At 45.9% G+C, this 26,574-nt stretch overlaps 2 protein-coding genes across 8 annotated transcripts in view; one reads left to right on the top strand and one right to left on the bottom strand.

Annotated features, from left to right (window-relative positions):
* Positions 1–20,370, top strand: part of tsc2 (TSC complex subunit 2) — a 31,030-nt gene extending 10,660 nt beyond the window's left edge. For 3 of the 7 annotated variants that reach the window (XM_066690036.1, XM_066690034.1, XM_066690035.1), the window contains exons 23-42: positions 47–140; positions 264–366; positions 573–667; positions 3,294–3,422; positions 6,206–6,367; positions 6,651–6,806; positions 6,899–7,011; positions 7,122–7,358; positions 7,605–7,820; positions 9,400–9,468; positions 12,009–12,160; positions 12,951–13,513; positions 14,459–14,537; positions 14,730–14,816; positions 15,231–15,417; positions 15,527–15,666; positions 16,474–16,552; positions 17,477–17,568; positions 18,063–18,161; positions 18,605–20,370. In XM_066690036.1, the coding sequence (XP_066546133.1) occupies positions 47–140; positions 264–366; positions 573–667; positions 3,294–3,422; positions 6,206–6,367; positions 6,651–6,806; positions 6,899–7,011; positions 7,122–7,358; positions 7,605–7,820; positions 9,400–9,468; positions 12,009–12,160; positions 12,951–13,513; positions 14,459–14,537; positions 14,730–14,816; positions 15,231–15,417; positions 15,527–15,666; positions 16,474–16,552; positions 17,477–17,568; positions 18,063–18,161; positions 18,605–18,775 (3,023 nt within the window). In that variant the 3' untranslated portion in view covers positions 18,776–20,370. The remainder of the gene's footprint in view (positions 1–46; positions 141–263; positions 367–572; positions 668–3,293; positions 3,423–6,205; positions 6,368–6,650; positions 6,807–6,898; positions 7,012–7,121; positions 7,359–7,604; positions 7,821–9,399; positions 9,469–12,008; positions 12,161–12,950; positions 13,514–14,458; positions 14,538–14,729; positions 14,817–15,230; positions 15,418–15,526; positions 15,667–16,473; positions 16,553–17,476; positions 17,569–18,062; positions 18,162–18,604) is intronic. The other 4 variants (XM_066690040.1, XM_066690039.1, XM_066690038.1 and 1 more) reach the window with 2 other exon arrangements.
* A 305-nt stretch (positions 20,371–20,675) lies between these two features.
* Positions 20,676–26,574, bottom strand: part of pkd1a (polycystic kidney disease 1a) — a 69,148-nt gene continuing 63,249 nt past the window's right edge. The window contains exons 46-47 of the mRNA XM_066690241.1: positions 25,880–26,179; positions 20,676–25,537 (exon numbers count right to left, since the gene is read on the bottom strand). Coding sequence (XP_066546338.1) covers positions 24,926–25,537; positions 25,880–26,179 — 912 coding nt within the window. The 3' untranslated portion in view covers positions 20,676–24,925. The remainder of the gene's footprint in view (positions 25,538–25,879; positions 26,180–26,574) is intronic.

Raw genomic sequence — 26,574 nt, 5'->3', positions numbered from 1 at the left:
ATGGTGTTGTCGTCTCTTGACGGTGTTTCTCCTCCTTGTATTCCAGCTCTGGTCAGACTCCCGCACCTGTATGCCAATTTCGTGGCGGAGCAGTACGTCAGTGTGTTCGCTATCTCTCTCCCCTACACCAACCCTTCAAAGTGAGTTTGTTCAGCATCTTCTTGGCCAGTGTTATATTTTAATGTCCTCACCAGTGATTTGAATTGAATATGATGGGTTGAAACGGAGAGTCACTCATGTTGTCCTTCCTCTCTTCCCCCCAGGTTTAACCAGTACATCGTGTCTCTGGCACACCATGTGATTGCCATGTGGTTTATCCGCTGTCGGCTCACGTTTCGGAAGGACTTTGTGCAATATATTACAAAGGTGTGGGATTTGAAAAATGTAATTTTAGAAAAAATCCTGTAGGAGAAAAAGTAAACGTAGTGGATTTCCTGAATTCTTTGTGTCATAGTGTCCAGTTGTGGAAAGTCTTGAGAGGTCAAAGGCAGGGCAAGATAACTCTACCCATAATCCTTTGCAGGGGGAGTCGGTTAAGTGTGTTAATGGTGTTGTGATCTGTCTGCTTCCAGGGTTTGCGATCCAACGCCCTTCTGCCCTTCGATGACACGCACGAGCAGAGCAGCTTTCGCGCTCGCAGCACCAGCCTGAACGAGCGGCCGAAGAGGTACGCAAACCCGTGAGCCATGCCTCATATGGGGTTAGGATGGGAATCTGTGCTGCGCACACATTTATATGTAGTTCGGCTGACAGGATAGGAGATCTCATTGTTTTCTACCGATTTCAGTGACATCTCTCATCTAATCTGCGCTCGTTTTAAGTACTAGGTTCTCCACGGGCGGTTGAGCACCTCTCTTGCTGTTGCCTTGTGCTCAATGGGAATGTGCTTGACCCTCTTCTTTCAATTACCGGTGAACTGTGATACTTAAATGCACCGTGGAAAAGTACAACAAGCTTGTAACTGACTTAGCTTGTAACTGGGCTAAAGTCCTCTTTAAAAAATTCTGACCTGAACAAATTGGTCATTTACCAATCTATGTAGCCAGTATGTTTTCTCATTGATTTAAGGCAAATCCTTAGTTTTAATGTGTTTTCCTCCTGGAAGGAGTTTGGTGAAGCTCACGTTTATTTTCTGCATCAGGAAGTGAAACGCTGTAATTATTCACCTTGTTGTCTGGATGTTATTGATATGTTAGCCATTCACATTTTGTGTTGCATCAGGTCATTCCACATGAAATCATCATGCAAGGATGGAAACGGTGCATTTTCCATCTTGGACAAAAACACGTGTATAATGATGGTTAAAAATTTATTATAATTAGCATTCGGACGTACTGTGCATCTGGAAGTCTAGAGATGGTTGCCACTGATGCATCTTACTGCTGAGTTACGCAGTGGCTGTTGTCCGTGTGCTGCCATTTTGCTGTCCAGGTGTGGCTTCAGCAGCACTGATGAACCATAGAATAAATGTAATATTTAAAAGTGTGTTAAGACGCGTATGTTTTCTAGAAATGTCACAAATGCTTGACTGCTCAACCCACAGCTGAACAAAGCTTTTGCAGTGAAATAACTTGCTGTCATGATTGGCCAGTGACCGTAGTGTATCGAGCTACCGGTGTCTCTGTTGCGACGCTTGGGCTGGACAGCCGAGTGATAAATATAACCGCAACCATGATTCCTGTAAGCAATCTTATTCAAGTTTGCTGAACAGGTAACTACTAAATATTACTAAATATCCTAACAGTTTAGATCCATTAGGGATCCAAGCCTTGGAACCCATTGGTTTTAAAATGTATTTAATTGTATATTAAAAACTCTCCCACCCTTCGCTTCTCTGACCCTAATCTCAATTGGAAATTTTACCAAACAAGCAGACTTTTGGCAGTTTTTATCCTCTTTGCAACTGGGAAATCAAGCAGGATCCTAAAATTAATACAAACAACCCAAATCTTGAACCAAACCCAGCACATACCTCATTCCACCAATTCCAGTTTCCTCTTTGCTGCCTCATTCTGCTCAGTTCATATTCAACCTAATCTTTAATTTTGTTTCCTTTGTGAACTGCTGTGAAAAACATTTTAATGTCATGCTGTTTTAATTTCCCTAATTACTGTATGTAGCTGTACTTCTTTTGTAAGGTTGGAGCATTGGATATCTAGTCTCTGTTTGTTAACTACTCGGCATAAAAGGATAATTCAGGGAGTGCACCCTGCTGATGGGATTAATGATGTTTATTGAAATATAAAGTCATCAGATTATCCCTAGACCTGATTCACAAATGTGCAGCGCCCGGTAACATCCCACACTAGTCAACCACATAAAAGTATTTACAGTACAGAGAAAATAAATAATATGCTCATAATTATGTGTCTGTGAAGCCTAATCCCTCAAGTGGGAACATACATCACTTCAAACAGCTTTTCAGAATTAATATCTATTTATGCGTTTCTGTGCTTTGACAACATTCCCTGAACCAGAAGTTCACCATCACTTACTGGTGTTTATCTTTAGATACTTTATTACCTTACACAAAATATTGATCAATCTGGGAAATAAAGCAAAACAGAAACTAAAAACTTTGCACCGGAACTTTTTAAAGTCCCTCACACAGAACAGTATTCCTGTTTTTATAGTTCACAGACACAAAGGGTGTGTGTTTGCCCTGCTCAGTGTGCCGTGTGTGTGAATCTGGGAATTCAGAGTCATTAAGACATATATAGCGTCATCGATAGTGCCCCCAGGCCCGAATGCTCTGTTCCAACCTGAGTTTCTTCATATTGTTTTCTTCATTGTGTTGTAACAGGCCTTACTACTTTCATCTGTTGTTTAATATTAATTTACTATATAATCTATTATTGCAATTATTTTCCTTTCTTACTTACTGTTGTTGTTATTATTACTGTTATTATTATTATTATTATTCATCTGGTCATGTTTCTGAATTGTTTTAAATGCTTTGAAGTTACCTTCCTTTATACCTTGTTTTCCCCCTCTTTTTTGTTTCTTGTTGCATTGTGTGCTCTGCTGTTAATTTTCATTTTTTTTTTTTTTTTTTTATTTTGTTTCCTCACTCCTTCACTCGGGGGGGGGGGGAATTTGGCTTGGGGCCCCACCCTTGGATCCTTCCACTTACATGACCTTGACCTGTGAACTTTGGCCTTTGACCTTCACCATCCCTGCTCCATTTCCCCTGTGGCCTGTGTCCGTTGCTCTGGCACTTTCCCTGTCTTGTTGGTTGTGGTTGGGGGGTGTGCGGTTGCCCCTTCGTCACCCTGTGATCTCCCCCCTGGTAGTCTGCGGACCGCCAAAGTCACAAAACAAGGCTTGAGTAACAACTCCCCAGTTAAAGAGCTGAAAGATCTCTCGGCAATGGACGCCTTCCGCTCGCGAAGCATCAGTGTGTCCGAGCACGCGGTGCGCAGGTAGAGGCACTGGGGACTTAACCTGGCTCCTTTCTGCTGTTTTTATCTGTTTGTTTTTGTTTGGAGTGGGGGGTGGGGTGTGATTTTGATTGATGGCCGGGGGACAGGGGTCTGCATGGCGGGAGACTCTTTGCATGCTCTTTTGTAGACTCGTAGTATCGATTTGTTTGTTTGTTTTGTGTTTGTTTTTGTTGTCCCCCTCCCCGACTCCCGTTCTGAGTTTTTTTCCTAATCTGCGAATGTGTAGAAAAATGGCCGTGATCTCGAAGCTTAACTCTGCATGACGACAGCCCGGTGGTGGTTTTACAAATCCAGTCACGCAGAAATGGGATGGGAGCAACAACGCTCCTCCAATCTCACCCTGAGAGACCATTTTCATCCTCTCGGTTCCCTCTCCCTCCCTTGAGGGAGACGGGCTAGATAACATGCCTGGGATGTCTTAATTCAGGCCAGTGGTGTGGGGGGGGCGGTTTCTGTTGCCTGACCTTGTAAAGCAACCACTGGGACGATGATCTCACAGACATCCGAGATAATTCTCTTAACAGGCCTTTTGGATTTTGTTTTCAATACTATGAATAAAGTGAGAAACTGGTTAGATATAATTTTACTACCATTCATGTCTGCACTTCCAGCTGGGAGAAGGAGGAGGAGAAGAAGAAGAAATAAAACTTAGGGGCTAAAGTTGACAATAACAACACCCTGCCCTTTTTTTCTATCAAATATTTATTTTAAGTGTTTCCATGCTGTAGTTCCAAGTGAATATCATGTAGAAACAACTGTGCCAAGTAGATAGACTGCCATTGCGCTGCTTGAACTGGTTTTATGATTATTAATTAGGTGCACTGACACCTTTATCTAAGGTCATTACACATTGGCATTTCTTGCGCTTGCTGCCATGAGCTGTAGAGGGCAGTAGAGGACAGGCTGAGGTCATTACTTCCAGCTCTGAAGGTTCAGCAATCAGGATTCTGCACAGCCTTGTTTCTGCCCAGGAACAGAGGAATTTTAGTCTAGATACTCCCGAAACCCAGTTGTCTATCCCTCTCATTGTGATGTGAGAGAGCTGTGCTCACGTAGGCCACAGTGAGTGATGGCATGTTAGTGGACTATGTATTTTTTCTTACAGCAACGTATTTAACTCTTTTCCCTTTTTGCAATTGTAAGATAGAAAAAATTAAGATAATGAACAGTAACTCTTGTCTGTTATGGCTTTAAAAGAAGCAGTTAAGAGCCATTGTCTGACACAGGTGTCTTGAGAAGGTAGTAAAATTATCATCTAACGCAGCGAGTTAATTGTACCGGTTGAAACGGGGTGACCTCAGAAAATGATACTTTCAGACCCTTTCTCTCTGCTTGCTTGAAGTAGTGCTTAGTGATGCAGGACAAGATGTGACTTGGTACCATTTATTATTGTTATTAGTAGTATTTTAAGAAAGAGGCGATGGAAAGAGACTACCGAACACAACATCTTAGAGTTCAGATGTAAAATAGAAGCGTGAATTAAAAGGCGCTTAAAATGACGAATACTTTCTCAGTTGGCGTTCATTCACATAGTGAAAGAAAAAAAATCTTGAATGCAAGACCACCGTGTTCAACCTGAAAAAAATTGAGGTTTTAACCAGTAATGGCAATATAGACTTTAATGTCTAATTTGAAATACTTTGCTTTTGTTTCATTCGAAACCACTTACAATTTCGCTGCCGAGTCTTTGGCTTTGATCTAGAGCACTTCTCCTTGTCTCAGAAAGCTGTGAATTAGTCTTTCAGAGATCAAGCACAGCCAGTTAGACAAAAGAGTTTAAAAACCAGCAAGCTGCTCTACGATGCATGTCAATGCTGCCTGTCTGTACTTCATAATGACACTCTGAACCTGAGATGTTTGTAGTCGGCTTTCAGACCACAGATGCGTTTGCTTCGGAGTTGCACTAGATCGAACGAGCCTCTTTTCTCATAGATGAAGTTCATTTCAGCTTCTGCACTAATTATCCATTTCTGGATTTGGTTTGGCGGAATGATACAAATGCCCAGTGGCGCTACTTAATTATATTGCTTAGTCTGCGATCAAATTTGATCTATTTATCAGCATTTTTTTCTTCTAGTTAACTGCTTTGCTTAATTAGGTTTACGGGGAGTAGACAATTCATTGACTTTGCACCAAAATTAGATTTGAATTGGAAAGAAATTGTGTCCATGGGCTTGTAGTTGAAAGTGCTCATTCAGTGTGATCTTTGCACAGAAACAAAAGCCCTAGAAATGAACCGTGGGAGCAAAGTCTTTGACAGACATTTTCTTGCTGGCGGTCTCTGCTGTGGGACACCGGCACCCGTGTCAGCGCTGAGTTTAGTCATGCTGTCAGAAATGTTTAAAAGTTACATATGACCAAAGTGGAATAAATAAAGCATTTGTGAGAGTTTTTCAAGATCGGCTGTACTTTTAAGCCGTACTTCACATTCATATTCTTGAGAAAAATGCCGATTTGTGATGTGAATCTCGCAAAGTCAATACATGTATCAAAAGCAAACAGAGATGTTTAAAAGCTGGAGACATTGTGGCTTTGCTTACGTGACATTTCATTAGAGTCGGTTTCCCTAAGTCTGTCTCTGGACGGGACAATTACAAAACAAAAGTGACCGGCTTGTGAACTTCATCAAGAGTGAAAAGAGGCTGTTTGCTGCACCTCCTTAGCTGGTACCGAGTCACAGCTTGTGCCTGCGCCGGCACCGCGGTGGGTTGGGGTGGGCGGCTGCGTGGCATTCAGCAGTGACCGCTGGCCTGTCCACACAGGATGCAGACCTCCATCACCACCAGCAGTCTGGGCTCGGCGGACGAGAGCTCCGTGGCACAGGCGGACGACAGCCTGAAGACCGTCCACCTGGAGCTCACTGAGACCTGCCTGGATATGATGGCTCGCTACGTCTTCTCCAACTTCTCCGCGCTGCCCAAGAGGTTTGAGCCCTGACGACTACTCTTTTAACGAGCCCCTCGCTCTTCTGATAACTTAAGTATCACAGTTGCGCCCCTCCCCCCAATCATTTTAACCTTGGAGTATCAAAAGCATTGTTCTTCTTCACATTATCGCAGAGCTGAAAGACTTTGTTAATTTTGTATCTGCTGATGGTAAAGCCCAACTGCTAGAGTGTTAAGAAACAAAGAAGGTTGTGTGGAGAAAGCTCTTCCCTCGAGGGAGCGGGCTCTTCACCTGATCGGTGCTGGCGGTGTTTCTGCACAGGTCCCCCATTGCTGAGTTCCTGCTGGCAGGAGGGAGAAGCATGACCTGGCTGGTGGGAAACAAGCTGGTCACCATCACGACCAGTGGCGGGGCCAGGACGCAGTCTCTGTTCGGCCTCGACGGCGTGGAGCGGCACAGCGGCGGGGAGCTCACCAGGTAGGACTCGGGACTTCGTCGGACTCGGGGCTTCGTCAGAATTGGTGAATTTTTTGTAACTATGGTTTTACTCCACCCCAACACTTCTTCAGATCGGACCCCTCTCTGCACACGAGACTCACCAAAGAGGCGCCGGCAAAGCTGGAGTCCCAACCCAGCCAGCAGGTGGGCCGCGCCACGCGCATCAGAGTGCGGTCCATGTCGGGTAAGGGCTCCTGCCGAGGGGCGGGGGGTAGAAGTATTTCCACCAGTCGCGCTCTCCCTCTGTGCATCTGTCTCTCTCTCTCACTCGCTATCGTTCCCTCTGTGTCTCAGGTGGCCACGCCCTTCGTGCTGGCAGTGCCCAGAGCCTGAGCCCCCTGGTGTCCCCCTCAGAGGGTGAGTTCTGCGGCCCCATCTCTCCCTCCCCTCAGGGCCTGGATAGCGCGGGTGGGTTCCGCTCCGAGCCCCCGTCTGCCCAGCCCCCATCCCAGAAGGACAAGACCAACCTGGTGGACTTCGTTCCCATGCTGACGCAGGGCTGGGCAGAGATCTTCATCCGCAGACCTTCAGGTGAGACCAATGGATGACACGAAGGGTGCCGTGCCTGCGTTGGTGTTTGTTTTGTTGTTGTTTTTATTTTTCATTCATCCTAAGATGATAATATGGAAACTTTAGATGGAGGAACATCTTGGTATTTACAGGAAATGCTGACATGAAATAAGATTGGCGACACCTGAAGCTTGTGTGTGTCAGTGTGTAATTGCACAGTTTGTCTGGATACCTGGGTGCTTTTTCACGCTGCTCCTCTCCGTTCAGGCAACACCAGCTGGCTGATGTGCCTGGAGAACCCCCCCAGCCCCTTCTCCTCGGAGATCGGCAACATGCCCCTGCAGGAGATCTCCAGCATCCTGATGGCCATGGATGGGGTCAAGGAGCCCAGGGTCCCCGAGGCTCCCAGGTCCCACCCCGAGCCGGACCCGGGCCTGGTATATGGGCCGCAGAAACCCTCCTTGATCCAGCGCTCCAACACAGGTATGGCTGTCTGTCACTGTCGCCCGGGACCCAGTCCAGCCTGGCCCGGCCCGGCCCGGCCCCCTCGCTCATGGCACCAGCTTTTACACGTTAGTTCAGTTAATTCTGCGAACGTGAGACAGCAAGACACATTTGACTGCCTGAAATTATGCACTTTTTATTTATTTACTTTTGTAGTGCAAGGGTAATTCTGTTTTTCCATTCAGTTTTAAGCAGCACTTTTGTATTTTCCTCAATTTTTACAGTTTTTCACCCTTCCTAATGTGCATCTGTGGGATTTCACTCTCAAATATCTGTTTTCTCCTCCTTAGCGTTCCTGGGTATTCTGTGCCAGTTTTCTTTTTATGCAGGTCTCGCCAATAGGATGTTTTTTATTTTCTTTCCTTCAGTCATTTAAAAATCATTACAGTTTAAATAGTTGTGTTAGTTCCTTGATTTGGTTAATGTAGTGCATCATCTCGCCCTTTGCATTCATGAATATAAACTATTCAGATTTGCGTGCTGTCAGGTTGATGGGTGCGACCTTCATGGGAGGTTGCCTTTGAGGTGATTAGCGAGGAGTTAAAACAAAACCAATATGTAATTTAATTAAAGACGGTTTGGGTAATCCACATATTTTGTTAAATGTTTATTAAAATTAATGAATTTTGAACTGAGACACATGGTATTAAAACTGTATTGCCTGTGGATATTCCAACATTGGATTAAGCAATTAAGTGTTCGGCACCGAACAACATCTGTATGCAAAAGACCGAGGCCTGCGTGTTGTGATTGATTGCGGATGAAAATCTCAGAAGCTACACTGGGACCAAATGAAAAATTCAGAGCAAGGAAATAGATGAAATTCTATGAAGCACTCTAAAAACTCATTATCGGTCTTCTGTCTAAGCTTCATTTATCAAGAAACACAAAACACTTACTTGCTATTCCCCGCCAGCCAAAGCCACAAAAACAGAAAAGAAAATTAACAACACTTTTTGAGAAAAATTGAGTCCTGGCAACTTCTGTGTCTGTTCATTCTGGGGCTCACATCCATGCTCTCGAACACGCACAACACAGGAGTCTCCTGCTTTAGCCACACATGTTTCGTTTGACATATCCTGTTCCCCAAAAGTGAACATTTAGCAGTTTCAGTGAATTGACATTGCATATAGGCCATGAGAGCGGTCTTCACTCGTGCCGCCGGTGAGTGATCGCTCCTGAATCCAGTTCGTCCTTTAAAACCTGAGGGCGTATCTTGGGGGTTTGGGGGTTACTGTCACCAATGAGGCGCCGAAGCAAACCACCTGCATTGCACTTCCAGCCAAGCAAGTCTCTGAAAATGGTGCTGTAGGTCAAGAAAGGCCTCCCATATTGTCTTCAACCCATTCCATTGGTTCATATAATTTTATATATATATATTATTTCCCCCCCTGCTTTGTTTTTTTTTTTAATTCCCCCAACCCCTTTGGATCTTGTAATGTCCTTTTTTTTCTCCATCCATACTTTTTTTTTTTTTGGTTTAAAAGTATTCCCTGTTTCTTGAGTCTCTCTTCCTTTTTTGTTTTTTGTTTTTATCCGGCTTGGTTTCCCTCCGCAGTGGCGTCTTTCTCTTCTCTCTGCCTGTCCAGCTACCAAGGGAGGCTGCACAGGAGTATATCCTGGGCAGGTATATACACATATACATATACATATACATGTATATATGTCTCGATGCACACTTAACAAGAAAGCCAGTGCCACTGGCGTAGAGAGAGAACAACCAACCCAACCAAGCGAAAGATGCTCATGATTCATGCCTCCCCTCATTCCCTTAATCTCCTGCTCCCCCTCCCTCCTCTCTCATCACTCCCCCCCCCTGAATCTCATGGATAACTCTTGTGGATGAGAACTCAATCAGCATGCTGTTGAACTGCCCGAGTCAAACCCGTCACCCTGCGCAGTAGCTGCACACCTCTCCGTTTACTATCAAACATTTAAAATTCTGTTTGAATTACACTGTACTCTATTATTTATTATAGCATTTGGCTTCGGGCGCAGTGGCGGACAGCAGCGGATGTTTTCAGAGCTCTGGCTGTGTGTTAAGTCTGTCTGTCTGTGTCCACCTACCTGAGGAATATGCTGACTAAAGTTCAGGCTTTGATCAGCTTCCGTTAGACCTCGCCGATTGGGCTTCGTGTCCGTCAAAGGTGCAGCTTCGAAAGGTGACAGCTTTGACTTGGTCCGTTTCCCGATGAGCATGTGTATTGGAGGGAACATGCAGCTAACCCCGATGGCTTGTCTAATCAGTCTCACAATGTGGCTTTGATGATTCTGCCGAGTGCTGTGTGTGGTGGAGGGGGGGAGGAGGCCTGCTTTGTCTCGAGTGCCGGTGATTTCTTTCCATATCCTCAATCCGTCTCTTCACTGAGGATGAGGCGACGGGGGAGACGTGTGGGGACTGACAGCAATCATAACTAGAAGAAATTATTAAAGAGAATAAAAAGTGTGGCCTACTTTGAGCTTTATCTGCAGGGTTGTCTGAGAGGATCTGAATACAGAAGCAAGTCGACCCGCGCAGCTGTATTTTAAAAGACCGATGCGGTAAATTGGTGACGTAGGGGATTTCCTTTGAATTCTTTGACAATTTAGTCAGGCAGTCGCTAGATGTATTTGAAGTCGTTTTTTTATATGGGATCTAGATCAAACATGAAACCCACACTAACGTGCCCAAGGCTGCTTAACAACCTTTTAGAATACAGTTGTGTTTTTTATAAATTTGTCTTTGCCTTTGTGGAAACAGGGCAGGCCATTTTGTCTCATCTGTATTCAATCCTGTTGCCTAAAGATGGTCTGCAGTGAAACCACGATGCTCTGTCTGCCAGGGAACATCAGCACCGCATTGGGGCCTTCATTTTGAACGTCGCCCATGTTTAAGAGCCCTACGCACATCGACCGTCGGCTGGTCTAGAAAATCACCTCCTATCCCCTCCATAGTGGAATTAATGGAGCAATTCGATGGAACACCAGCAGGCTCAAAGTGATACCAATTAAAAGATAAATTATTCAGCACAAGCTACTTTAATATCAAAATGGAGGTTTGCTGGATTCGGGACGTGACCCTGGTGTGCGTAGGGTGAGTCCTTTCGCGTCCCTTAACCTCTCTCTGACACAGCCTCTCCGTCTTCAGTCACGGCTCGCTCATCTGCGCAGAGTCTCCCAGTCTTGTTGAGCCCGAGTCACACTTGCGTAACTTTACCGTAAATGACCCGCCGAGCTTTTGTGTGCCTCGCCAACCACTCCTCTGAACTTTAAAACAAACTCACGTTCATTGGAAAACCGTAACCAGTGTTGATGTACAGAGTTGTGTCATTCGGGCAGGAGTTATTTATATCATGTTCTATTTCTGTCAAACTGTCCACGGCATACCCCAAAATTATATATATATATATATATATATATATATATATATATGTATATATGTATATGTAAGTGATACAGATGAATGTAGGAATGGTCATTATTTTTTAGTAATTTAGCAAAACTTTCCCTTAAAATTAAGTGGTGAAATTAGGCTTATGTTTTGCCCCAGTAAACTTAGGCTTCCTTTAAGGTTGGGGTTGCTTTTCCAGTGAGTTAAATGAATCATGTGTAGATCCGGGCCCAGTTTGAGGATTTGGTTTTGGCGAGGGTTGGGGTTCAGGCTGTGGTTTGGCAGTTTAACGTAGGTAGCAAACCTGTTTCACCTAAAATAATTCTGGCAGGAGTTTTATTTAAATGACCAAAAAGTTCTTCATATCGGATCTGTTTTATCTCGTGTGACTGTTAAACTCACTCCTGTTCGTGTGTCTCTGCAATGGGGCCACGGCCCCCCGCTGGGAGACGCTGCATCAGAGAAGCGCTTCATTACACCCCAACGTGTCGCACTACTGAAGGAGTGTCTGAGGGGGGATAAGAGGACGCAATAAGACCACCCCATAACAAAACACATGACAACAAAGCAGCAGCAGCAACATGATAAATACATCAATTTCTGCTTTAAGTGCAGAGGTCAGGTCACACAATATCCAACCTCTGGAACCAGTTTCTGAGAATCGCCATTTTAGGCCCCGTCTTTCCAGAGGGCAGATTAACCGAGATCGCTGCATCCCCGGTGAAATGGGCGGGCGGGGGAGCGGCGGTGCAGGCGTGGGTCCTCAGGGCGTGTGCTCTCTCTCTCTCTACCGGCAGAGTCGGTCATGGTGCTGGAGGAGGGCGGCCGAGGGAAACCCGGAGATTCCCCCGTGGAGTCGCCGGAGAGCGAGGAGTTCGAGGCAGTGCCCCCGGAGCCCCTCTTCATCAGCGGAGACAAGTTCGGCAAACCCCAGGGGGCCTACAGCAGGGTGAGCTGGGTTAGAGTCCGGTGACCGGCTGCGTGAAGTCGATTAAAGTCGAGTTTCCCTTTAGATTTTCCCCTCAGGTGTTTGCGTTCTCAAGTCAGTGTGCCAGTTAATCTAATGGCTAATGTTCTATTTTTAACTTAAGTTGTTCAATATTTAAGGGGCCTCGTCTCTTGGGGATCCCCGTTCTTTTAAGATAACTCAGTTAAACCAATAACAAGCCTCTCCGTTAAGCCAGGTTTGAAAATTAATGGATTGATTGTTATTTTACTCTGACAGTGAGTTCAATTGAATCTTTTAGTAAAATGTGATATAAAAGTCAGAGTGAAGGAGGTGTTTGCCAACAGGTGCTTTACGCGTATTAAGCATTTTTAATCCAGTGGCCGGCTTAGGCGGCCTGTGTTGTGTAGATAAGCTGTGGGAGTGTGTGAGCGGCTTTATCTGTCCGCTGGTTTGGGAACTTGTGAAGCTTTGAAGGACTGCGGCTGGTCTTTCATGACATGATTGATATTAATGCCAACTGCCCTGTTGTGTTATAAGTATTAGGAGTGACGTGACGGGCACCACCAGTACAGAAGACCCCAGTCTAGCCGCAGAATGAGAAAACGGCTGAGGTGTCCGATCCTTTCTTAATGCTTAATCTTTAAATTAGAGTCCCAGTAAGCTTATGAACTCGAGGCTGATAAGGAAACCAAGGAAATGTCAATATTGATGTTTTTTTTAAGTGGTGGTCAATAGTACTTCAGTCGGCCACTATGCTGACCAGACTCCTGCCTTGTTCGGGTGTTGCCAGTCCTCCTCCAGCTCCAGCCAGGAGGAGGACAAGTCCACACCGCTGGAGGAGGTGGGCGCCATCCCCATCGAGAGAGGCGGCACGCCGGCGCCCAAACCCGAGGAGGACCTCTCCTTCCAGGGCACCCAGACCCTCAACAAGTCCAGCTCCTCCCCCGAGCTGCAGACGTTGCAGGAGGCCTTCGCGGAGGCACCCGGCGGGGAGCAGGGCGGCCAGGGCAGGGCGGCGATGGATGGGAAGCTGGAGCTCGAGGTGGAGCCTGCGGCCGCGGAGGTTAATGGGCGTGTGGAAGCGGCAGCAGCAGGAGGAGGTGTAGGACCGGCAGCTGGAGGTCCAGGACCCATTCCCGCCCCCGGCCCCGCTGTGCCCAGCTCCATGTCAAAGATGAAGTTGGAGTTCCCGGCCCCCCAGCCCTCACCCCTCTCCCCCAGCGGCCACCGGCCTCGCGGACACACGATCTCGGAGTCGGCCCCCTCGCGCCGGGAGCGGAAGATGGAGCGAGACCACTACCACAACAGAGGGGCCACCTCCAACTCGGAGAAGTCCTCTGGCCTGTGTCCCAGGTAAGGAGAGCAAGGCTGTGACACTGGGGGGATCTGGGGTTCCTGGGAAGGGTTTTGATACGTCACAGTAGTTGATCCTGGCTTGTCACTCGCTTCTCAGAGGTTGTTTTTCAGGGGTACAAGAAAGTGTAAAAGGTTCCACAGTGCAAAGAGCTCTAATTGAGTTCAACATAGTTACACAGTGAAGAAAAATACTGTATTTATATATTATTATGCCACTGTGGTCACAAATGGTGTGTTTTTGTACACTGATGACAAAGCAGGGCAGTTTGACTTATGTGGGGCCTTCTTAAATTGGCTGACTTTGGTCTAAGCGCTTCTTATTGGGAGATCCGTCTCATAAACCCCATGCCCATACTGAGCGCTGTGCCGGAGGGCCCTGCTGCAAATCAAATAAACTCTCTGTAAGCGTTGACATCCGCATGACACAGCCTTCGCTTGACATGATCGGAGGTGAAATGGCTGCAGAGCGAGTCCCATTAGCTTTTTATTAAGTGTTTCTCTGCACTTGGTCTGACACTGAAGATTGCATGGAATCCATTATGGAATTTAATTTGCTGGGGCTGAAATCCCGTTAATCAAAGTAAATTAATCAGAGCTTCATAAATTATTCTATTTCCCCATTAAGTCCGTTTTTTTTACTTGCCATTCCGCCTGCAAAGAAAATAAAAGGAGAAGCTTCTGTCAACAGACCTCCTTTTAACCCGTTCAGTGTCGAGTGGACCGCAAGGATTGTGTTTTTTCTGTTGGTTTGTTTTATTTACCATCTCTCTTTTGTGGGGAAATAAATGTGTGTGTACCTCTAAGTGTGGATTGGCTGTGAACGGCCTCTGCAGTGATGTTCCCCATATTCAGTACAGATTTTCAGACAGGAAATCCCTGTTTTATAATAACTTAATTCCCTGTTTGCCCAGTAAACTGACCCCCTCCATGTTGCTCTTGCAGCTTCGTGTTCCTCCAGCTCTACCATTCGCCATTCTTCGGGAACGAGTCCAACAAGCCCCTGCTGCTGCCCAAGTCCCAGGTGAGGGTCAGATGTGAACACCGTACAGTGGGGAATTAATTTTGGCTGATTTGGACTGGAATAACAATTAAAGAGTTGACATTTTAAACTTTGTATCTATTTAGTTTTTAAATCGCCAATTCAAAAAATGCCAATATCTCGCTATCCGCAGATCCACCGGCCAATATTTCCCGCTGTGCTTTCTCTTTTCAGCTCATCGACCGAGCTGTCAAAGTCCTGGATCAGATGCCTCCGTATGACACGCACAAGATCGGAGTGGTGTTCGTCGGAGCGGGGCAGGTAGGTCTCTTTGCTGGCTCGCTAGAAATTAATAAGTACGCCTTGCTGGGTTCGCTCCGTGTTTCAGACGGTGGCTTTGCTGGACCGACAGATTCATTTTTAGCGGACTGTCTTCCAGTGCGGTGTTGCATTGGACCAACTCTTTTGGTGTTGTCCTAATTTTCCAAATGAATGGTGCCAGGGATGCGAGACGCTTCACACCTTAGGGAGCAAATGAACCCGGGAGCAAATGTCACAACTCCCTGCCCAGCAGATCAATAGCAGAGTTAGTCGGACACCCACCTCGGCTCCAGAGGGGCACCTCGAATGGTTCCCCATATGAGCAATTCTGCAATTGTTCATATGGGGAACCAGCACTCACTTGTAAGCGATGCCTGTGAAATGACTGTGATTCCCCCGTGACTGTGTCCCCAGGTGAACAACGAGGTCTCCATCCTGTCCAACGAGTATGGGTCCAACCGCTACGCCCAGTTCCTCACCGGCCTGGGCAAGCTGATCCACCTCAAGGACTGCGACCCCGACCAGATCTTCCTCGGGGGGCTGGACCAGTACGGCGACGACGGGGAGTTCACCTACTGCTGGCACGACGACATCATGCAGGGTGAGAGGGGGCGGCTGCAGGAGAGAGCCCACCCTCGTCTGTAGTGGTGGGGGGAGAGAATAGGAGCCAGTCCTGCTTTAATTTGAACGCATGTATTCCCTCCCTTCAGCCATCTTTCACATCGCCACCCTGATGCCCAACCGGGAGTCGGATAAGGGCTGCTGCAACAAGAAGAGACACATCGGTAACGACTTTGTCATCGTGGTGTACAACGACTCGGGGGAGGACTACAAGCTGGGCACCATCAAGGTGAGCTTCAGATGTTTCCAAACGTACCTGTACCTTTCTGACTTGTTTTCGTGTCTTGTGTTCTTGGCTTGACTTCCCCGTGTTGCTTTTTATTTTGATGTATTTTTTTCTTTCAGTAAGTTGCACAAAATAGATTTCATGAAGCAAAACACAGTCGTACAAAAGGATTTGCAGCAAGTACGGTGCTAAAGAGGACAGGGATAGAAAAGAGAGAAACAACCTTTTAAGGCAGCTTTTCTTTTGTTTGTTTTAAAATGCCTTTCAAACCTATAACTTGCTGTCCTGATTTAACAACAATTATGCAAGGAAAGGTGTCCTCTGGGAGATACTTATACATGTACTTTCTCCAGTCTCTTATAGAAGCTTTTTGTTGTTTTGCTTAGTGACTAACTCTTGTCACATTTGATATTCCTGTGCTTTCTGTTCCCAGTGTTTTGTAAGCTCCAGATAAAAAAGTTCCCCACACAAAGCCCTGCAAGGAAGCTGCTGTCCCTTTACAATAAATTAATTATTAAACCCATAAGTAAATAAACTGTGTACCGTGACTTTGCCACAGTAAGATAATATCGATCACAATCTATATCCATCACGTTTTGTTTTCTACTTGTAGTTTTTTTTGAAGAAATTCCGATTTTTTTATTTTTTTTATTTCTGCCCTGCAAACCCAAGCACACAATTATGTTAATTAAAATTTGACGGCGATCTCTCTCTGAACATTGTGTTCTCTGTGTTGCAATTTGATCTTTTGACCCGAGAGTTCCCGCGCGGCTCGGTGGCGTAACCCGCTCTTCCGTCTTCTTCGCACAGGGCCAGTTCAACTTTGTTGAAGTCATCGTCAAGCCATTGGACTACGAGAGCAATCTGGTGACCCTGCAGTGTCGCAAAGGTAGGAGATGCGGCAGAATCGCGGGAGGGTGAAGTGGAGCTGCGAAGAGGGGCAACTCCAATCCCCTTTAAATGCTTTATGCGGAAACGGTTTCACCCTGTTAAATAACGAACACAGGTTGTGCCAGGCCGTGCCAAGTCGCTGTCCATTTGAGGTTGACTAAGTGCTTCTGTAATCTGATCGTAGGGACGGTGCATTTTAATCCGTACAGTTTTAAGCCCGTACGGTACGTGATGAGTGAAATGGCGTACGCATGTGGGTAATTAGTGGTGCAGATCCTGGGCACATACACCTAACAATTCAATTTATCATTGTTCTCTGTAATATATTCCCCCGATCTGTTTAATGCCGTCTTCTGAAGCAGTCAACTGAGGCCCGAGAGACATTTCATGCTTGATGGGCATCGTATAGAATCTATACCCTCAGTAATTAGTATTATTCAGTGGCTTCTTCACACGTCTGTTGCTCTGCTGTGCTGATCTAAAGCATTCGACTGCTCCCTTTACCGTGAAACAGCTCTCTCTGTATGAACTGCGTGTTTAAACACAGGGGTCCTCATGAGTTTTAGACTGGCGAAGGTCTCGCCTAAGGGTTTCAAGCCAGGATGCTTCGCCCTATAAATACATCAAAGTAGATGCAGTCGAGATGCTTGAAAAAACTGGGCTCGTAGTTCTGCGTGTACAGTAGGGATGCCGGAATCATGCTTATTAGCGGACAAGTGGAGCATGAATATTCAACCGCAGCAGGATACCTTTGAGAGGAAAGTGTCGGGCATCCTCCTAATTAAATTGGGGGTGGAGGGGGGCTGTGGTATGTGAAAGCATGCACTTACTGTGGGTTTGTTTAATTAATGAATCTGGTCCTTTCTGTTGGTTCACTGTAACTTGCCCCGAAAATGAACGGTATATGTTTTTTTTCCCCCAGATCTAGAAGGTCTTGTTGATACCAGTGTGGCCAAAATCGTGTCGGATAAGAACCTCCCTTTGTTGGTGAGACAGATGGCTCTGCACGCGAATGTGAGTCAGGACTAATTCACACGCCCTTCTCCTCAGTCTCATCTCACGTCCACAGGGTTTCCAGTAAACTTGATTTTAAAGAGATGGCACTGAAATAGTGGGTGTAGAAAGCAAAACCACCTCCCGATGCTTTAATGGTACAACTGGTCCCTGGCCTATTTTCAGCTGTGTTTTTGTTTTATTTTATTTTTCACACTGCTTTTATGAAGAACATCTGCAGTCAATAACAAACCCTGCTAGTCCTTGTTTTTATATTTCTTCTCCAGGTCTCTGAGAGAGAGGGTGGGTGGGGTAGTCCAGGAAAGTTAGAACAAGTCATTCTGCGGTCACTGAAATAGGCTACCACTGACTGAGTGCACATTTGTTTTTAGTGCACCGTATCTAGTATACATCTTACTGTATCGTTCTCATTACCTGGCTGTTGTCACTACCTGGCGAATGCCCCTGCTGCATGAACCAAACCCTCTCCTTCCTCCCTCTCTCTCCCCTGTCAGATGGCTTCTCTGGTCCACCAATACCGGTCCAACCCCTCCGACGCCTACGCCTCCAAGTGGCTAGCCAGGCTGCGCCACATCAAGAGGATTCGAACGCGGGTGAGAGAACGAGAGCTGCTTTCCCATAATGCATCTGTGAACTCTTGCACAAGCCCTGTTGTGTCGTGCCCGTGCCCTGCCAGATTAAAATATCTTCCTCCAAATTGGGCATTTGCATATTCACGGCCGGTCTCTTAGGCGCGGCGCATTGTATCAAATTCCTCTCACGATTTCCCAGGGTTAGTTTAGGAGGTACGTGGCACGCTGCCGGCTCTTGGGGTGTTGTTGTGTCGCATGAACAGGTTCGTATCGAGATGGAGGTGGGAGCTCGATTCCATGAGAACAGCAATATGTGAATGGGGATGCAAGTTTGTGCCGAGGTGTTTCAGAGGAGCTTTGGGCACGTTCGTCTGGATGGGGGATGGTTGTGTGAACATCTTCAGCGTTATAGTTCTGTGTTAGTTACGGTTGTGGTCACAGTTATTTCCTGTTCTGTCGTTCAGGCTCAGGAAGAGATCCAGTCCCGGCCCAGCCCAGGGGGCATCTCTCTCACGCAGATGCACGGCTCGGTGCAGAACAAGAGCTCCTACCAGCAGCCTGGGTCCTCAGCCCCCGACGGCGGCCAGCGGAAGCGCCTGGTCTCCACCGTGGATGACTTCACCGACTTCGTGTGAGAGCCCGAGAGACCGCACCCCTTCCCCCACTTCTCTCATCCTTTTTCGTCAGGTGGTGATGCAGAGAGGAGGAAGGAGAGGGACACACTCGCAACACACTCGACAGTTGCATCGTTTCCAGATCAGACCCGACTCCCCTCCGGCGCACACGACCTCCGCCCGCCCCCGATCCGCTCACCGCGCACGTTCCCTTCAAGAGGCTCAGATCCTCACTGCCTGGCGGGGCTTGTAATTTGAAGAGTCGCCAAGCTGTCACTATCTCAGCCTCGCTATTTTCTCTCTGCGCCGCTCTGCTTGCGGTCAAGTAGACTTCGCCTCGCAGAGAGCCTTCATTCGGAAGAGGTGGAGATGCGATTCACCACAGGAAACGTTTTAGAAAAGTAGATCTGAGACTCTTCTCCCTCCCGTAAGATGTGCCAAAAGGAATAAAATTGTCACTCTCTCGTACTTGTAATCCCCTGTAATTTTTTTCAGGCAATCTCCTTCCAGTGAAAGCCTGCAAGAGCGATTTTGCTAGTTTAGCACAAACCCGACTTTGGCTCTGTGACAAAACATCCTTTACTGCAGCTTTGATGTTAATCTCTCCCAAAACTTCAGTATTAAAGAAAGACTGAGAGCAAATACAATAAAGGAATAACGATAACCATAAAAACAATTCTTCTTTAGCAATAATAGGAGTCATCTTTAATCTAGGCCTCGATCCCTTGCTTTTTTATTTCCCCTCTCAGGATTTAGAAGCCAGAAAGTCAAGTTAGATCGAAATGTATGTCCACACTTAACTCTTACCTTCAGAGACGTGTGCGTGTTCGGTAATGTGATCTGGAGACACAGATATTCGTTCTGAGAACTCTTATGGTACAGTAGTTTTTCAATCCCACAGACAGGGACAGACATTGCCTGGTAACTGATGCTATTGATTAGAGAGGCTTTGTTGCGATGGCCGTATTCTTCGGTGTGAACAGCGGCTGCCTGAGCTGAAATAACAGCCTGTGTGTGTTAGTTCAGCATAGCTCTCTTTGGAAAAGTGCTAATAATGAACACACATCTGATTTAAACAAAACAAAACAAACAAAAACAAAAAATCGACAGCCATACGGTCACATGTAATTCCGGACTGCCAAAATGTCCTGAACAGTTACACGGGGTTATGGAAACGGGCCTGTATTGTGACCGTGGTGGAGTGGTGGTGGGTCCGACATTTCAGTGGGTTTATTTGGGGGTGGTGGTGAGAGATGTATCGCTCGTCTCCTGGGAGGTGGAAGCTGACTCGACTGCACATCTTTTTCCTCTTTCAGCAGCACGTCCATGAAATGATCTGTTCCTAATTTCACAGGCACTAGCCGGAGTTTCAGATGCCCACCTGGAGACCGGTCACTTCGTCCTCGGGGGGGGTCCTGTTGTACAGCCCCCCGTGGCGAAGGTGCCGGCCCGGTCTTTCGTAAAAAAACGACTAACCCAGAACCCGGATCGCAGCGCAAGTTGTACCCGGCTGTGCAATACTTTCAGGGGAGAGATCCTCACAACTGATTTGGGGGGGATTATATGTAAATTTGTAAATGAAGAAATGCAAATTAAAAGTGTGTGTGTGAAATGAATCCTGTCGTGTGCTACACAATTATTCTGGTGGGGGGGTGGGGGGGTAAAAAACTGTCATCTTTTAATTGCAGATCTGAACGGCACTGGACATGATTTAAAAGTTATATAAACTGATATTTAAATTAGGGCAAAGCCAATACCACTCGAACCTCAACCTTCATTTGTGGGATTTTGTCCTGGATTTCCTATAATCTAAAAATACAAGCATCCCAGAATTATTCCATGTCTTTTACCTGCATTGTCTAAATAACTGAATAAGTAAAGGATATACTTCAAATCAAAAAACAACAGAAGTCACAGAAGGGTTTATATAAATACGAAGTAGCCATTTATTTTTTTCAGTTGTACACAAAACTCCAAGTCATGGCAGTCAAACCTGGAGTCTGACTTTGTCAAGTGCAAAGCATGAGAAGTGCTACAGACAGAAAATCAGAAATGAAAAAAAAAAGACACAACAAACTGTTTTACGACGGCGTCTTTCAAAGGCAGTGTCTCAGCACCCGAAACTGCTCTGGCCCCATCGATTCTACGATCTTCTCAACTGTTTTGACACCAGGATTAAACTCCCCTGACAGTTTCTTAGCCTCTGCTTACAGTCCATGTCGAATGGTGCTCTCTGCTCACCTGGGTTTGCAGAGACGGTGATCGAACCTGGTCCTGTTCACTTCACTATGAAGTCTACATATTGTTTTCCATATCTACGACTCTGAGTTTTTCATTCATAGTTCATCTACCTGCCTTTCATCACAATCAGTGATGTGCAGAGATAAACCCAGTCTGCCACTCACAAGCATTGCTCCTGTAGATGTAGCCGATGTAGCTGATGGCAGCTTTCTGCGAGAGCTCCACACCTTTAGGTGTTGCACAAGTGTCGATATTATGCAGTTATGATTCATATATACTGTTAAACAGCCCTGTGTGTCTGAAACCCTTGAATCATTGCTCGGCCTGCTAAGACTGACCAGGGGAGAGGAGCACCACAGGAAATACAAAAGGCAAGATACATTTTTTATTATTCCACCTGGCAGGTGTGTTCGTCACTTTCGATCCAATCCTGGGGGTATTTTTTTTTTAAATCACAGCCCTGCTGCTTTTCAAATAGGCATGCGGTTACTTGGTGTCTAAAGTATAAGAGTTTGCAAGTGAACAGGGAACATGCGAGTCAGAAACCGCAATACACAACGTTACATACATGAAGCTTCTGTTATTTGCTGCCATGTTATTTACAAGCTACCTTTTTGTTCAAGATTCTTCACACACTACCGGCTGGTGTATACCTGTGAAGACAAATCTATAATACTGCTTTTATGTGCTAACAGTGCTGCCCGCACCAGCCAAAGCACCGCACTCAGCCCAGACAGCAATTTGGCACTCGAGTTGTATTGCTCCAACACATTCAGCATATTAAACATTCAGTAAATAACCCCTTCATTCGATACACTGCGAGTGAACGAAGACGGTTGTACCATACAACAGACACGGGTATTGTCAGCGTGCAGAAGACCGTCGTGATAAGGTTACAGTCATCTTTTGGCATGTAAGCGCATGTTATGTGTAAGATACTATTAAACGTGCTTTTCAAAGTAAAAAATAGTATTTCTGTGGAATTGTTAGTGTATCTCTGAGTGCATAATACTAAGCACAATCGAAGACCATGTATTATACCATGGAAAAAAGAACATCATAAGGTGAATTTAATCAAGAACACTTTTTTTTTTTCCTGAAATATGTGGATGAAAATACTTTTTTTGGTCCGTTAGGTATATACAAGTCAGAAAGGGTTTCAATCATAATTCAAACTCAGTGCTGTGACCATATAGCCAATGTAAGAAACAACACGAAATATTTACAACGGGAATCCAAAATATGTACATATATACACTGACTATAAAACAACAAACCCACAAAGGAAAAAAAAAGATAAACTTAAGAGTACAAATGGCGATTTTAACCGCTTTGGTCTGAAAAGGTGAAAAGACAACAGGAAAACACCATTCAAGCACGGAGAATGAGAGCCGGGCTCTAACGGGTCTTGGGTTAGAGGTCCCTGCGTTCTGGAAACCCATGCGTTTTCACTGCAGTCATGTTTCCCTCACAGTCAAAATGACTGCCTTTAACACGTGAAGCAAGCGGAGTCGCCTGAATGCAAGTTTTTCAAACATGATGTTGGTTAATCTTGCAAATTTTACTAAGAAATAAGCCCATATATGTATATATTTAAAAGCACAGGAGTGTCTGGTCCCGTCTGAAACAAACCAGCTGTAGAGCGACCGACACACCTAGCCTGAGGAGCCAACATCCACACGACACCCTGCTATGGATCGGAGGAATAATAGTACCTAACTGGAAATACAGAAAGCTTATTGAATTACAATAAATGTGTCTTCAGGTTTTCTTTCTCCCCTCATCCAGGTAGGAAGTACTTCTGCTGAACCCTTCACTGCGAAACCGGAACGTTTTTGACAGTTTTATTGACCCGAGGCGTGAGCGCTAGTGTGCCAGCCTGGTGCCTTTATTTACACACCGTGTCCATTGTCCAATTAAATACCTAATGGACTTTTCAAAGACAAAGCCGTCACCTGGGTCATTAGTAACAGTAGGTTTATGCTCCAGGCCTCCATTTAAACGTCTCAGGACTGTGGTTCTGGGTTAGTCCGTGTCCAGGCCTCTATGAAGGAGTTGCAGATCTACAATCTTGCCCCCGCTAGGATAACATTTACAGAATTTCCTGATGAGTTCATGTTGCCCCAGCAATGCCCTTTTGTTTAGCGTGTTAATATATACTATCTAGTACATGAAATCCACCTTGATATGCGACATGGAAAATACTACGTTTACCATAATAAGTTTGAACCTAATTGCATGTAAATCCTGTTTGGGGGTCCCTGAGAAATAAGACAGTAAACTTATGTGATAGAAATGTCTTCCAGGAGAAAAAGGAAACTGGACCGGGGAATAATATAACATCCTGAAGCGCACAATCTACGATATTCTGTAAAGATAAATTTGTATATATATATAATTAAAAAAATATTAATAATTAAATACGCCATCATATAATAGCATAATTTACAAATAAAGTGCCAGGTACACCATTTAAAATGAAAACAACAATTAAGTTACAATGAGAATATAATAATCCTTCAATGCTAATAAATGCTTAGCAGGCTTTGGCATCTTTGGTGGAAAATATCTGTTTATGCAGCTACATCTGATGGTAACTGTGAGAAGCTTATTGATTTTAAATATATTAATGAAAGTGCTTTTAAATTAGTTGAGGACCATTCGGAAACAAAAACAAACAAACATCCCCCCACTTTGTCCACTAGAGCCTGTTCTCAAACAGCCTGTTTCTGTTTGGCGATGGATAACAAGAAGGACAAAACGAGACCAAATGAAGCCAAAACAAAACAGAAAAAACTGTCTGTGCAAAGGTTTCATTTGAACTGTTTCTTCAAATCACATTTGGATGGTTATTCGGTTCCCAGGTGCCCGTTGTGTCAGCTGATATTAATTTCAGAGCGTCCCTTAATCTGTCCAAGAAAGAGACGAACTCGGCACTTAGCTGCCTGTCTCAGTGATTTATTAGCTCCTGTAGCTCGAGTCCAAGATCTGTTTTAAATCCTTCGCTCTGAAAGATCATCGCGATGTCCATTTTAGCCCGTCGTTTGGGGCGATTTAAATTATCCGAGGTTAAATTGGAAAAGAAAGCAGAAGACCCGGTGGCCCCCCAGAAATGGAGTTAGACAACCGTGGGTGAGATATATATAATGACCTGAGACGACAACATAAGGAAAAAAAAAAAAAAAATCGGTTGATTGTTTTTGCAATCTGCAGGTGGTTTTCACTCAGATTACCAGTTCAGGGTATTGAAAACAGACCCAGTGATAAAAAGTCGGGGGATCGATAGCCAGATTATCTACCGTATGCGTTTTGCCAGTTCTTTGACGTTCTGCATTGTTTTAAAATTAAATGGAAAAAAGCAATGTTCCAACTGCAGATTTCTTATTCACAAAAACAAAACAAACCTGTTCTCTTCTGAGCAATGTGTTGAAGAGAACTGGACACAAATGAAGTCTTTCGTTGACTGTTTTGCAGTCGTTTTTAAAAGCACAACCCATGCTTCGTCGAATCCACGAGGACCTCCAGGGCCCAGGAATAAAGCTGGCGACCGGCACCAAGTTAAAATGCTTCCTGTGAACCATCTCTCTCTTTCTGTGAGGGTTCCCACACACAATGTGAGCGTGAAGTCTTCAGCCCATCTGCTGAGTGCTACGATTGATTTCATCGCAGGGATGAGTCCTACTATGACTCTGCAATATCGAACCTAAACCAGGGTCTTCAGTTCTGTTGGACTCATCATGGCTGAAACACCAAAAAGGGAATGAGAGTTTCAGTACACCACCTGATGCCCACACCGCCCTTGGTCACGGCACCTCTGCTGCTCACGTTTGACTTCGTCGCCTGTTATCATCGCAGGTGCCTTTATGCGAGAACCCCAGGCTGGAAGAAACCCCCACGTGCTGCCGTGTGCCTGGGGCATCTCCAGCGAGGCTACGGTCTGTGATGCCCGGGCACGTGCAGGTCGGTGTTGGGGTGCACCTTGTTCTTCATGGCCAGGGGTTTCCTCTTCTTGATGGGGATGGTGGTGGTGTGGGCTGGGTGTCTGAAGAGGCTGGAGGGGATTGGCTCCACGTCCAAGAGAGCCTCCATGTCCTGCTGCCTCCGAGTGGTTGTGCCTGGGGGCCTGTGCCCCATGCCGCCTGATTGCCGTCTGCCAGCTGAGCTGCCCCTGTTCATCAGGCAGTACTTGCCGAGCAGCGCCTCAGTCATCTGCGCACAGCGGCTACGGTTGATCCTCCTCTGGGCGCGCTCCAGCCGGCACTCCACCTGGTACAGGTCCTCGGTCACCTTGTTGACGCGGTCCAGCTGCAGCAGCAAGGTGTCGAATACGGGCAGCAGACGGTGCAGTGTGGCCTCGGCCTCCGCCCGCTCCCGAGATGCCCCCGGGCTGAAGGCCTCCGTCTGGCTGCAGGGGCTGGAGGACGAGGCGCGGGAGGAGGTGTCGGAGGCTGTGTCCGGGGTGGGTAGGCACAGGGACTTGGAGTCGCTGGAGGAGCGAGACGGAAGGGGCTCCATGCCCTCGAAACGCACCTTGTGACGGAACTGGGGAGACAGAGTGATGAGAAATCAGGCAGGAAGGCATACAGCACCACACGCCACAGAGAAAGAGTGAGAGAATGAGTGGGAGCAGCTTCCAACAGGCAAGTGAGAAAGATAGATAAAGCAGTTCGAAATGATGAAAAGGGCAAAGAATCTGAGACAAATCGAGGAAGCATACAGATCTGGATCAATACATGAACTCCTTTGGAACGATGTGATTACTCTTCGATTTATTTTTAAAAGTAACCGCTTAGCTTTCTTGCCAGTTTCATTTAAAACCCCATGACCCTCTCCAAAAAACAAAACCAGTAAATAAGAATTGAAATAAAAGAAACGGGGACCTACCTCTTTGGTCTTGCTGAGCCCCATCCACATCTTCAACCTGCGCAGGAACAGTTCCACCATCTCGTAGTCCTGGGGCTCAAAGGCCGGCCGGTACATCTCGGAGCGCACCAGGCTGTAGTTCCTGAGCAGCACGGCGGCGAACACGTGGAGGACGAGCCAGCAGTGGACGATGATGTAACTGTAGTAATAGGCCAGACTCAACGCCGAGTGCCGAGGCAGGGAGAGGCCCCGGGGCCCGGCCAGGAGCGAGAGGAAGGACTGCGCCAGGCTGTGGTAACCCTCGGCCGAGGAGGAGAACACCTTCGAGAGACAGACATGGTTGTTATGATTATTTAAAGTTGTGAGAGATTTAGAATTTAATCTAATGAATTCTAATTAGATGTGCCGTGGCTTTCATCAGATTTGTTTGGTATTTATTATTTAGGTTATGTTTGACAGTTCTAGTTCAGAGGATCTAAATTTAGCTGAAAGTTTTGGGAGTGTTATATTCTAATTTGACTTAATATTCCTTCCAGCTGCAGGAAGTGGAGAACCAATTAGTGCATCAACCAATTACTGCATCTTACAGGAAGCCACGGTGAGAGGGGTGGGGGGGGCGGTACACATTAAAGATGTATTTATTTCACTTCAGTGTGAACATAAAAAAAAACTGGATACTTATTAGATATCTGTAAACATGTTAGGATTAATTTCTC

The sequence above is a fragment of the Amia ocellicauda genome, chromosome 17 (assembly GCF_036373705.1).
Source record: "Amia ocellicauda isolate fAmiCal2 chromosome 17, fAmiCal2.hap1, whole genome shotgun sequence".
Taxonomy (NCBI): domain Eukaryota; kingdom Metazoa; phylum Chordata; class Actinopteri; order Amiiformes; family Amiidae; genus Amia; species Amia ocellicauda.
Note: the sequence above shows the minus strand (reverse complement) of the source record. Positions and strands in the feature narration are given on the sequence as shown.